This window comes from Hypanus sabinus, chromosome 1 (assembly GCF_030144855.1).
Source record: "Hypanus sabinus isolate sHypSab1 chromosome 1, sHypSab1.hap1, whole genome shotgun sequence".
Lineage (NCBI taxonomy): Eukaryota > Metazoa > Chordata > Chondrichthyes > Myliobatiformes > Dasyatidae > Hypanus > Hypanus sabinus.
This window is the reverse complement of record NC_082706.1, coordinates 89,900,819-89,913,852: the sequence shown is the minus strand read 5'-3', so window position 1 is coordinate 89,913,852 and position 13,034 is coordinate 89,900,819. Positions and strand designations below refer to the sequence as shown.

General features: G+C 44.0%; 1 protein-coding gene across 1 annotated transcript in view; it reads left to right on the top strand.

Moving 5' to 3' along the window:
- The window catches only part of LOC132395275 (regulator of G-protein signaling 22-like), a 126,147-nt gene that overhangs the window by 32,145 nt on the left and 80,968 nt on the right, over positions 1 to 13,034 (top strand). The window contains exon 8 of the mRNA XM_059971626.1: positions 7,938 to 8,625. Within this exon, the coding sequence (XP_059827609.1) occupies positions 7,938 to 8,625 (688 nt within the window). The remainder of the gene's footprint in view (positions 1 to 7,937; positions 8,626 to 13,034) is intronic.

The window sequence follows — 13,034 nt, the reverse complement described above, 5'->3', positions numbered from 1 at the left end:
TGTGGTCCACTTCAATAGATCCCTCAAAGTTGGCACGCAAGTTGATAAAGTTGTTATGAAGGAGTATGGAGTGTTGGCCTTCAATAGTCAGGAAATTGAATCCAAGAGGTGTGAGGTAATGTAGCTGATCTATAAAACCTTGGTCAGGAAAAACCTGGAATATCGTGTTCAGCTCTGGTCACCTCATTATAGGAAGGATGTTGAAACTTAAGAGAAGGTGTAGAGGAGAATTGCCTGGATGCTGCCTGGATTGGAGAGCATATCTTTTGAGGAGAGGTTGAGTGAGCTAGGGCTTTTCTCTTTGGAGTCAAGGAAGGTGAGGGGTGACTTGATAGAGTTGTCTGTAAGATAGAGGTCTGAAGAGGCATAGATTCAGTGGATATTTTCCCAGAGTGGAAGTAACTAGTACCAAAGGGCATAATTTTAAGGTGATTGGAGAAACATGGGCAGGATGTCAGAGGTTAAGTTTTCCACAGAATAGTGAGTGTATGGAATCCCCTGCCAGGGATTATGGTAGAGGCAGTTACATCAGAGCCTTCTAAGAAACTCTGAGATAGGCACATAGGTGGTAGAAAAATGGAGGGCTATGTGGCAGGGAAGGGTAGACTGACCTTAGGATAGTTAAAAGGTTGGCACAACATGGTGAGCCAAAGGGCCTGCATTGTGCTGTAATGTTCTATGTTCTATAATCTATTTCATTTTGCTTGATAGTGGATATCTAATGTCCAGTACAGTGAACAGGGCATCTGAGTGAAATAGACTGAGAGGTAAGGAAAAATGATATTTCTGACTGTAACTGAGTACCCAATTCCAGAGTTACCTACTTCAGAGAGAAAATAGGCTAAAATTGACTTAGCAGTATTGATTAAAGAAATTGAGGAAAGAAATGAGGCTACTTGGTGCTTCGTTTAGCATCATTGCACAGAGCTCTGATTCACGGGAGTATTCTTTGTCCCATAGTTCCTGTATACACTGTCACATGCTGCCGGCTGGCATGAACCTCTGCTCTCTGCTGGTCTATAGAGCCAAGAGCAGAAAAACAACTCCCTGTTGTGGAATTACATCTGTAACATTAGGATCAGTAGCCCACCATCCTCACCATAAAATCCCTGAAACTTCTCCCTGCCTGCTCTTATGAACCAACTATAGACTTGCCTATGGCTACGCTCCCCAAAGAAGTCCTTTCCCCCCTCATTAGTATGCAGAGCCCAATAATGGTTGGATATGCCTCAAAGTTCAAAGTAAATTTATTAGTATAATATGCATACGTCAACATGTACTACTTCGATATTCATTTTCTTGCAGGCATTCACAGTAGAGCAGAGAAATGCAATAGAAGCAATGAAAACCTACTCAAAAACAAACACTGACAAACAACCACACAAAATGCTGGAGGAACTCAGCAGGCCCGGTAGCATCTATGGAAATGAATAAACAGTCGTTGTTTTAGGCTGAGATCCTTTCTCAGGACTAGAAAGGAGGTGCCAGAATAAAAAGGTGGTGGGGGGAAGGAGGCCAGCTAGAAGGAGCTAGGTGAAGGCAGGTTGGTGGGAAAAGTAAAGGGCTGGAGAAGAAGGAATTTAATAGGAGAGGAGAGTGGACCCTAGGATAAGTGAAAGGAGGGTGGTACCCAAGGGGAGGTGATAGGCTGGTGAGAAGGGGACTGAGTGGGGAATAGAAGAGGGGAGGTGGAAAGAAGTATTTTTTTACCAGAAGGAGAAGTCAATATTCATGCCGTCATGTTGGAGGTTACCAGGTGGAATGTAAGGTATTGCTTCTCCACCCTGAGGGTGGCCTCATCTTGGCACAAGAAGAGGCTATGGACCAATGTGTTGGAATGGGAAGGGGAATCGGACTTAGAGTGCTTGGCCACTGAGAACTTTTGGCTTTGGCAGATGGAGTGGAGGTGCTCAACAAAGCGGTACCCAAATTTACGACGAGTTTCAGCAATGTAGGGGAGGCCGTATCAGGTGCAATGGAGATAGTAGACTACCCCAGAAGATTCGCAGGTGAAGTGTTCACCCGGAAGGACTGTTTGTGGCCCTGAGTGGAGGTGAGGAAGGAGGCGAATGGGCAGCTGTAGCACTATGGCCACCTACAGGGATAACTGCTGGGAGGGAGATTAGTGGGGAGGGATGAGTGGACAAGGGAATCACCGGGGGAGGGGGTGGAATGATCCTTGGAGAAAGCAGAGAGTGGGAGGTAAAGATATGTTTGGTGATAGGGTTCCTTTAGAGGTGGTGGACATTGTGAAGAATGATGAGTTGATGGCTCATGGGGCAGAAGGTAAGGTCCAGGAACTAACACCGTTAAGGCGGGAAGAAGATTGGATGAGCACAGATGTTCAGGAAATGGAGGAGATGTGGATGAGGGCAGCATCAATGGTGGAGAAAGGGCTCCTTCTGGTAAAAAAATTATTCCCTCCCCTTACCCTCTTCTTGTATTCCCCACACTGGCTTCTTACATCTTCTCACCTGCCTGTTACCACCTCCTGGATCCCCTCCTCCTTCCCTTTGGTTCACATTCTGTGGTGGTTCAGTCCGAAGTCCGTGATCTGGTCCACGGACTCCGGACTCCGGGTTTTCCAGCGGTCCCTTGCTGTGGTTGGACTTAACCAGAAACACCTGAGGCTCATATTGCAACTGGGAATATAAGTGGCCCTGGTATTGAGTATGGTTGGAGGAAGTTGTTAAGTCATGGATGGCTAGAATGGGCTCTTGCCATCCTTGAGGCTGTGTTGGAGACTCATGGCTTCTGGGACCCTTGCTGGTAGTAGTCAGAGTGGTCATTGTGGTATGGATTCAGCTGTTTCCTGGGCCAGCTGGGTGGCCGTCAGCCACTCTGAGTTAGGTAGGGATCCGGTTGTTTCCGTAGCCAGCCAAGGCTGCCAGCTGTAATGGCTACTCGGAGCTACCCCGAGGCAGAGATGGAACTGTCTGTTGTTCTTTGGTGTTGGTCTCTTCCTGTCCTTGCCCCTGTGGGGCAAGTCTGACTGTTTTGCTGTTGCCCTGTGGGGGGATCTGTCTTGTCTTGCCTTTGCCTCTGTTGGGTAGGTCAGGCTGATCTGCTGTTACCTGATGGATGGTCCTGCCTCACCTTGGTGTGGAGTTATAGATGAGTCCCAGCTTGTCGGTGGATAAGTCCTGGCTCTATGCCTGTGTACTGTCCTGTCTCATGTCAGTGCCTTGTTAAAGATGAGTCCTGGCTTGTTGGAGGATAAGTCCTGGCTCCATGTTGATGTACAGTTCCTAGTCTGCCCCAAACTCTAGCCTCGTGTATCCAAGCTCCAAGACCTGAGCCTGCAGCCTCAAGCCTCAAGACCCCAAGTCCCTAGCCTAGCCTCATCACGTCCTCGCCTGTGTTTGGGGGTCTGAGCCCGAGGCAAGACCCAGGTTCTAGGTCCTTGTCCAGTCTGGGGCTTGGAGTCCACCCCAACCTCCTTGTTCCTAGTCCCTTGTCCTGGTCCTGCTTCCCCTGCCTAGACTACATCCTGTCCTGTCCTTGGGTTCTGTCTCATCCTGGTTTTGGGACTCCAGTGTCTGTGTCCTGCAGTTGGGTCCTGATTCAACACCTGACTCATGACACATTCTTCTCCTATCAGATTCTTTCCTCTCCAGCCCTTTACCTTTCCCACCCAAATGGCTTCACCTATCAACTTCCAGCTATCCTCCTTCCCCTTCCCCCAACTTTTCATTCTGTTGTCTTTCCCATTCCTTTCCCGTCCTAAGGAAGGGTCCTGGTCCAAAACGTCGATTGTTCATTTCCACGGATGCTCCCTCACCTGCTGAGTTCTTCCATCACTTTGTGTGTGTGTGTGTGTGTGTCGCTTTGGATTTCTGGCATCTGCAGAATTCCTCGTTAGTGACAGGCAACCAATGTGCAAAAAAAGGACAAACCATGCAAATAAAATAAGTCAATAAATAATATGAGAACACAAATCTTTGAATATGAGTCCAAGGGTTGTGGAACTAGTTTCTAGAACTTGTGTTCTCAGTATTATTGCCGGTGTAGGCAGTGGTCTCCTTAGCTGCCCATACAGTCTTTCTCTCTGGTAGCTACCCACATTCACTTTTGTTTCAGTCTGAATACGCTGCCCACAAACACTCAGCATTGTGGACAGACTGCCAGCACGCAGCTGTTGCTGAATGTCCGAGGCCTGCATCTCGAGATGACGCCACTTCCTGCCAGGCGAGTACCTGGAGTTCCCATGCACAGCAGCAGATTCAGATTGGGATTCATTTATTTATTGTGTGTGTGTGTGTGTATATATATCGAAACGCAAGTGAAGCATTTCACTTGCGTTAACAACTAAACACACCCAAGGATATGGTGGGGGCAGCCTGCAAGTGCCACCACACATTCCAGCACTGACGTAGCATGCCCACTATGCTCAGCAGAACAACACAGAACATAGCAAGTGAAAAACCAACAGCAAATCAAGCCCCATTCCTCCAAACATGTGTTCCAATGCTCAATCACAGACCCCTAACCCCAGGAGACAGGCTGCCTTGGGTATTCAGCCTCCAATGGACTCATTGTACCTTCATCCTCCCCAACAGACTCACTGAGATTTGCAGACTTGGGGCTCCGGCCTTTAGGTTTCGATCGGGACTTGTTATTTATTTATTGAGACGCAGTGTGGAATAGGCCCTTCCAGCTGTTCGAGCCACACTGCCCGGCAGTCCCCGTATTTAACCCTAGCCCAATCAGGGGACAATTTACAGTGACCAATTAACCTACCAAATGGTACATCTTTGGACAGTGGGAGAAAACCGGAGCACCTGGAGGAAACCAATGTGGTCACAGGGAGAATGTACAAACTCCTTACTGCCAGTAGTGGGGATTGAACCCGGTCGCCTGTACTGCAAACTCTTGTGCTAACCACTAGGCTACCATGCCATCACCATGATGGTGATCGACTTTTGGCATCGATCTTTGGTATTCACCCAGGACTCACCTGTGGCAGCAAATGAGGATCCTGGATGAGGGCCGGTTCTCCGGGCCTTGATCTCCAGACTCTATAATAATGGAATCCTGAATACAGGGCTTTAAACTGCACTCTCGCAATCCACATACCAGGGGCTCACTGGCCCTTGTTCCTCAATGGTCTGTTAACATCTGAACACATTCCCATCCCTGACCTTCAAACTCCCTCCACGTCCCTGTTCCTAAACCCTAACTCACCTCCTTGTCCCCAGAACCATCCCCATGACCCTTAAAAAAAAAAGTCAACTGTCTGTGCAGTGTCGTTGACAGAGAATGCAGCTTGGCGCCGTCATGGGAAAAAAAATTATCATAGAAACTGGTCAATGTAGACCATTCGAACTACTGAACCCATCCCAGTTCCATCATCCAAAATTTTTATTTTTTCAAACCCTACAAGTTGCTGCTCCTCAAGTGTACATCTATGTGCTTTTTAATAAGATGAGTGTTTTTCCTCTACTGCACTATTGGGTAGTAAGTCTCAGACTCCAAAACATTCCCTGGGGAGAAACCTATCTTCTCCTGTCACTGACAGATGTGGTTGTACATTGTAATCTGCTTCTGAAATTTGTTTCCTTTGTAGATAATGGAGTCAAATTTCGGATGCAGAGTAGATTAGATGGTGCCTGAGCTGCAGTCTCCATCAAGGTCACAATTCAGACTTGGCTTTTTAAGGGATTTTTTAGTTTTATTAGAGTTTTGGGGACAGAGTTGGGTGCCTGGTTAAAGTTAAGGGACAGGGTTGCGGGGGGAATTAGGGGTCTGCCAGAGTCTGCCTCCAATCCTCACTTGAAGACCAACAACATGGATGATGGGCTGTCAGACCTGTGAAGATAAGGGCTGATGGCAAGTCCAGAACTCGAGGCATGGACTTCAGGTTCTCATTCACCATCATAGGTGAGTTTGAGTCAATGCCAAAGATAGAAGCCTGAAGATCAATTGGAAATCCATTTCTAAGCCCAAAGGTCAATCGGAAGTCCAGGAGTCAAGGACTAATTGCTGGAGCCCTGAGTCTGCTGGAGAAGTTAAAAGCCAAATTTCTGCAAATCCACAAGTCTGCTATAAGCCAAAGACGGCCTGTCCTGGGGTTAGAGGACTTTTAATATGCGTGGGTGGGTGGGTGGGTGGGAGGGAGAGAAGAATGGGGCTTGATTGCTGTTCTTGCTTTGTTGCTTGACATGTTCTGTTTTGATGTGGTCTGCGCTGTTCTTCTGGGCATGGTTAGGATGCCATGGTGGGACCAGAATGCGTGGCAACACTTGCGGGCTGCCCCCATCACGCCCCTGGGTGTGTTGGCTGTTAATGTAAGCAATGCATTTCACTGTATTTTTCAATGTACGTGCATAAATAAATCTGAACATGGGCACTCACTGACATGTGTATTTTGTTGAAGAGACCAGATATGTAGTGGCCTGTCCTGTTACCTCATCCTGTGTTTTGCATTCAAAAACACTATTACTGATATAGGTAACCCCTATGTTACAGTGTTTGTGTAGCAGAAATTCATCCTTTCTGAATTTACAATTCAGTACCAAGAGACTGACATGTATAAAATCCACGTTCATTGAATTTATGTGTCAATTTTTATTTTATTTTCAACTTGCATTGAAGGACATATGTTCTGATGATGTAGCTTCAAGTTATAGAAAATTAAGATAACGAACTTTTTATGGGGAACACAAATCTGTCCCTGCAGGGGTTTCCAGCACTTCTTTCGTTAAGGTGTTCTGACATTTTGCTGATCCTTTGCCCTTTCAATAGAAACTTGAAATGACTCGAGAAGCGGTTTATATCTTAAGGGCATTGAAGATTGAGGATCTGTTTGACAGAAGTGTTCAAAATCTCAATGGAGTAAACAAGAAGAGGTAATTTCCATTGACGGAAGAGTTGGTTATCACAGGACTCAGGCTTAACTTAATCGATGTCAGGAGAAGAACATTTTAAAATATACAATGATTTGGAATCCATTGCCTAACACGCAGTGAAAACATATTCAATACTGTGTTTCAACAGGGAAATGGGTGAATATCTGTAAAAGCTGGTAGGACCTGCTGGGAAAAAGCAATGCAATTTGACTAATGATCCTCCATTAATCTCAGTACACAATGATATTTACACTCAGTGGCCACATTATAGGAAGAGGAGGTACCTAATCATGTGGCCACTGAGTGTATGTTCATGGTCTTCCGCTGTTGTAGCCCATGCATGTCAAGGTTTGACGTGTTGTGCATTCAGAGATGCTCTTCTGCATGTCACTGTTGTAATGCATGTTTTTCTGAGTTATTGTCGCCTTCCTGTCAGCTTGAACCAGTCTGTCCAATCTCTGACTTGTCTCATTAATATTAAGGCATTTTCAGCCACAGAACTGACACTCACTGTATTTTTTTTTGCTTTTCACACCATTCTTTGCAAACTCTAGACACTGCTGTGTGGGAAAATCTTGGGACATAAGCAGTTTCTGAGATAGTCAAACCACCTCATCTGGCACTGCCAATCATTCCATGGTCAAAATCACTTAGATTTCTTTCCCCATTCTGGTGTTTGGTCTGAACAGCAGCTGAACCTCTTGACCATGTCTGTATGCTTTTCTGCATTGAGTTGCTGCCACATGATTGGCTGATTAGATTTGCATGTGTACCTAATAAAATGGCAGATTTCTCAATTGTTACATGTGTGCGGAGCTGGAATGACAAGGGAGTAGTATGATTAAACACTTTTACTGAGTCATTTACTAACGGTACATGCTAGGCAGCGTACAGTGCGGGAGCAACTAATTAGAGGTGCCAAGGCAAAAAAACGTGCGCTCGAAAGCCCATGCCTAAAAGAGAGAGCGCTCTGTGTGTAGAAGGCCCATTCAATTTACTGCATGATCAGCCACATGCACACTCACCACATCCTTGCGATCAATCTGATACGATTCATTAATGATTCCTTGATTTATTGAATCACTTTAGATATTTCGATATTGGATGAAGTTATGCACAGCCTGCAAAGACAGAAAATTCTGGATAAATATGGAAGAACAAAGGTCAAATTGGAACAAGAAAGCTGCACTAGCAACTTAACTAAACCCAGAATTGTGGATGACAAACTATTTGAATTCATTCCTGAATATGCTTTGGATGCAACAGAGGTAGTTTCCTTTGAACATAAGTCAGAGAGTGAAATTAAACGAATGCAAGACATAATAGCGAAGAACAAAGAAAAAGTTGATGCTAGTTTCAATATGACAGATCATAAAGATCAGGTCAGGACTGGCGAAACAACTGAGACCAGTCTGTCCTCTGTGATCCATGAGGCAAAGCAACATTTGGATGGGAATACACAAATAGCTCCAATGCCTAATGTTTCTCAACCTGAGCAAGTCAACGTGGAACAGTCACCTGCATTGAGTAATATTAAGTCTCATGGTTTGACTGAAGGCACGGGGGCTGAAAGTACAGAGTCTGATTATTCGGACGAAGAAAATGGTATCAAAAGTTTCTGTTATGTGACCCCTCATCACAATTATAATTTCAAGAGCAGAAGCGGCATTGAAAAATTCAAAAGCTTTCTCCAAGGAACAGCTGGAGAGAAGTTCTGGTGGCTCTGGATGGACATTGAACGACTGAAGATAACCAGGGATGGTAAAAGAAAGCAAAGGTTTGTCCGTGATTCAGTTCACTAATGAGATTGTTTGTTTTTTTTTTGCTTGAAAGTGGAGACAAACATTATTCCTGCATACTTTGGAAAACTCTGAATAACATTGCATATGATTTAATTCTGAATGGACCATGAACACTTTTTGCGCTCCTTTGGCACAGCTTAGACATTGTTTTTATATGCTCAGTGGCCACTGTAGTGTACCTGATGAAGTGGACACAGGAATGCAACCCAGTGTGAGCTTCTGTTGAAGTGTTGTGCTTTCAAAGATGCTCTTCTGCACACCACAGTTATAACGAGTGGTTATTTGAGTTGCTGTCACCTTCCTGTCAGCTTGAACCAGTCTGGCCATTCTCCTCTGCCCTCTCTGATTAACATATTGCTTTTGCCCCTAGTTCTGTCACTCACTGGGCGATTTTTGTTTCTCACACCTTTCTCTGTAAACTCCAGAGACTGTTGTGTCTGAAAATCCCAGGAGATAAGCAGTTTCTGTGATACTCAAACCACCCCATCTAACCCCAAGTCATTCCATGGTCACTTAGATCACATTTTCTCCCACTCTGATGTTTGATTTGAACACCTGAACCTCTTGCCCATGTCTGCATGCTTTTATCCATTGAGTTGCTGCTGTGTGATTGGCTGATTAGATATTTGCATTAATGGCTGGTGTATCTAATAAAGTATCTAATGTGTGCACATTGCATGTGTTGTAATTCTGGATGGACCATAACCCCTACCTCACTTTTGGCTCTCTTTTTAAATATATTTCTTATAGCCGCATATTTCTTTTAATTCTCTGATGCTGTAAGAAGGCAGAGCAGCAAAGAACCATATAGAGCCTCTATTCTGAGCCACCATTGATTATTGCTGTAGCCTCTTTCTGATCCGTTTAAAGATTAAGATTCAGGATTGTTTATTGTCATTCTTCAGTACGTGAGTGTAACGGAGAAAAAAATGATTCTTACTCCAGATCTGATGCAGCAGAAAATAAAACACAATAAATATAAATACAAATGCAACAGCACAATGTAGAAGTAACAGTTTATATATGTATATGTAACGTGTACCTTTTATTTTTTGTACTGTACTGCTGCTGCAAAACAACAAATTTCATGACATACTGTATATTAGTGATTATAGTTCTGATTCTTCAACCCTAAATATTATGTCTTGTAAATGTTGTGTGAGGCACTAACATTGACTAGATTAGCAGGTGCTTTAGGTTTTAATTATCCGCTTGAATCAACTTTGTTGAATCTCTGATCCAATTCTATTCTGTATAGCTGTAATTCAATTCATCTAGAACTAGTATCATTTTAATAATAATAAAAGCCTTTTGGACTTATATAGAGATTTCAACCACAACTCACTAACCCTAACCTGTAGGTCTTTGTGAGGAAACTGGAGCATCTGGAATAAACCCATGCAATCACGAGGAGAATGTACAAACTCTTTGCGGTCAGCTACAAGAATCGAATCCCAATCTTGTAGGAGGCTTGCTTTAAAGCATTAAGTTAACTGCTATGGTAATCTACTGCCCTTTTTTTCAAATTAAAACAATCTTATAAATATTGCTTAACTTAAAAAATATAAAAATACATTATTATAAAGAATTAAAGCAGTTAAACAAAATTCAAATGATAAAACAAAATATAACTTATCCCCATTGCCCTACAACCTGCATCCAAATCAATGGGCTAGATCACAGAACATGGAAGATAGAACACTACAGCACAATATAGGTCCTTCACCCCACAATGTTAACCTCCTTTAAGATCAATCCAATCCTTCCCTGCTACCTAGTTCTCCATTTTTCTATCATCCACGTGCCTAACTAAGAGTTTCTTAAATGCTCCTAATGTATCTTCCTCTACCATTACCCCTAGCAGGACCTTCTGCACACCCATCACTCTCTGTGTAAAAAAAACTAACATCACCCCAATACTTTCCTCCAGTTAATCTACATCAGGTTAAATTTTGTATTGAATCCCAGAACAAGTTCTGGGGAATTTTGGCAAATCCCTGCTCATGGATTTGGAAAAATCTCTGCAGTGTTTTAACCAGTAGGCTCTGAAATCCCAAGTTACCCCACGCAAGGCTTATTGAGAAAGTAAGGAGGCATGGGATCCAAGGTGACATTGCTTTGTGGATCCAGAACTGGCTTGCCCACAGAAGACAGAGAGTGTTTGTAGATGGGTCATATTCTGCATGGAGGTCGGTCACCAGTGATGTGCCTCAGGGATCTGTTCTGGGACTCCCTACTCTTTTTTTATAAATGATCTGGATGAGGAAGTGGAGGGATGGGTTAGTAAATTTGCTGATGACTCAAAGGTTGGGGGCATTGTGGACAGTGTGGAGGGCTGTCAGAGGTTACAGCGGGACATTGATAGGATACAAAACTGGGCTGAGAAGTGGCAGATGCAGTTCAACCTAGATAAGTGTGAGGTGGTTCATCAAATATGATGGCAGAATATAATATTAATGGTATGACTTTTGGCAGTGTGGAGGATCAGAGTGCTGCACGGGTTGACTCTGTGGTTAAGACGCATACGGTGCATTGGCCTTCATCAATTATGGGATTGAGTTTAAGAGCTGAGAGGTAATGTTGCAGCCATATAGGACCATGGTCAGACCCCATTTGGAGTACTGTGCTCAGTTCTGGTCACCTCTCTACAGGAAGGATGTGGAAACCATAGAAAGGGCGCAGAGGAGATTTACAAGGATGTTGCCTGGATTGGGGAGCATGCCTTTATGAAAATAGGTTGAGTGAACTCGGCCTTTTTTCCTTGGAGCGACAGAGAATTAGAGGTGACCTGATAGAGGTGTATATGATGATGAGAGGATTTGATCATGTGGCTAGTCAGAAGCTTTTACCAGGTCTGAAATGGCTAGCACGCGAGGGCACAGTTTTAAGGTGCTTGGAAGTAGGTACAGAGGAGATGTCAGAGGTAAGTTTTTTCACACAGAGAGTGGTGAGTGCATGGAATGGGCTGCTGGTGACGGTGGTAGAGGTGGATGTGATAGGGTCTTTTAAGAGACTCCTGGACAGGTATATGGAGCTTAGGAAAATAAAGGCTATTGGCTTTTTGATTTAAACTGTTTACAGTGCAGTTACTGAGGTAATAGATAGAGGGGAGTAGGGTTGCTGATCAGATTAACTGCCTGGGGGAAGAATAGAGTGAAGTTCTTTTTTTAAAAGCCTGATAGTGCTTTATAGAAGGGAGCTTTTGGAAAAGGTGGTTTGCAGGGTAGGTGATTTTTTTTGCCCAGTTCTTTGTCCTGGACACATACAAGTCCTGCGGTGATGGTAGACTGCAGACAATGTCCTTTTCTGTTGTTCTCACTGTTCACTGTAGGTTTTATACATTGTGAGAGGACCCTGCTCCAAACCAGACAGTAATGGCTGATGTGACGATGTTCTCCATGATGGCAGTGTGGAATTGCACTAATATGTTCTGGGAAAGATAGGATTTTACCAACTGCTGCAGGGAGTACACATCTGCCAAGCTTTTTGCAGTGCACTTTTCTGTGGAAACAGACCACCAGAAAATCCTGGATGCTCCTAGCATCTGCATTTCCTCTTGTGTCTCTGGTGATATTATTCTGGTAAGTATAACAATGAAAACATTCAAAGTGGATTTGATTAGAATCCATTATTAATTACTCTGACACTGTGTTTATACAGCCATACGATATAGGAGCAGAAGCAGGCCATTCGGCCCATTGAGTCTGCTCCACCATTCAATCATGCCATTATCATCCCTTATAGCAAGTAATAATGTTTTAGTAAAATTATGTTTTAGTTTTAACTTCTACTGCAAATGTAAATAAATGTTGTGCTACCCAGTAAATATCTAGAACTGTATTTATTTTTGTAATATATTTAGAGTTACAGGATGGTAACAGACCCTTCTGGTCCAACAAACCCACACTGCCCAGTTACATCCCTGTAACCAATTAACCTACTAACCTGTACGTCTTTGGAATGTGGGAGGAAATCAGAGCATTTGGAAGAAACCCATGTAGTCAAGGGGAGGACGTACGAACTCCATACAGACAGTGGCAGGAATTGAACCCGAGTCACTGGCACTGTAAAACGATTCCGCTACTCACTCTGCTACTGTGCCACACTCTGCTCCATTTAAAGATGGTAATTTCTCCTCTGCTGCTATAAGGTTACATCTTTTTGGGCATTTGGAGCTTTCTGGAGTTCAGAGTTCAATTCTGGCACCGTCTCTAAGGAGTTTGTGCATTCTCCCATGGGTGCCCTGGTCTCCTCCTTTAGTCCCAAGACATATCGGTTAGTAGGTTAATTGGTCACTGTAAATTGTCCTGTGACTAGGCTAGGGTTAAATAGCTGGGCTGCTGGGTGGTGCAGCTCGTTGGGTTAGAAGGGCCTGTATCTCTAA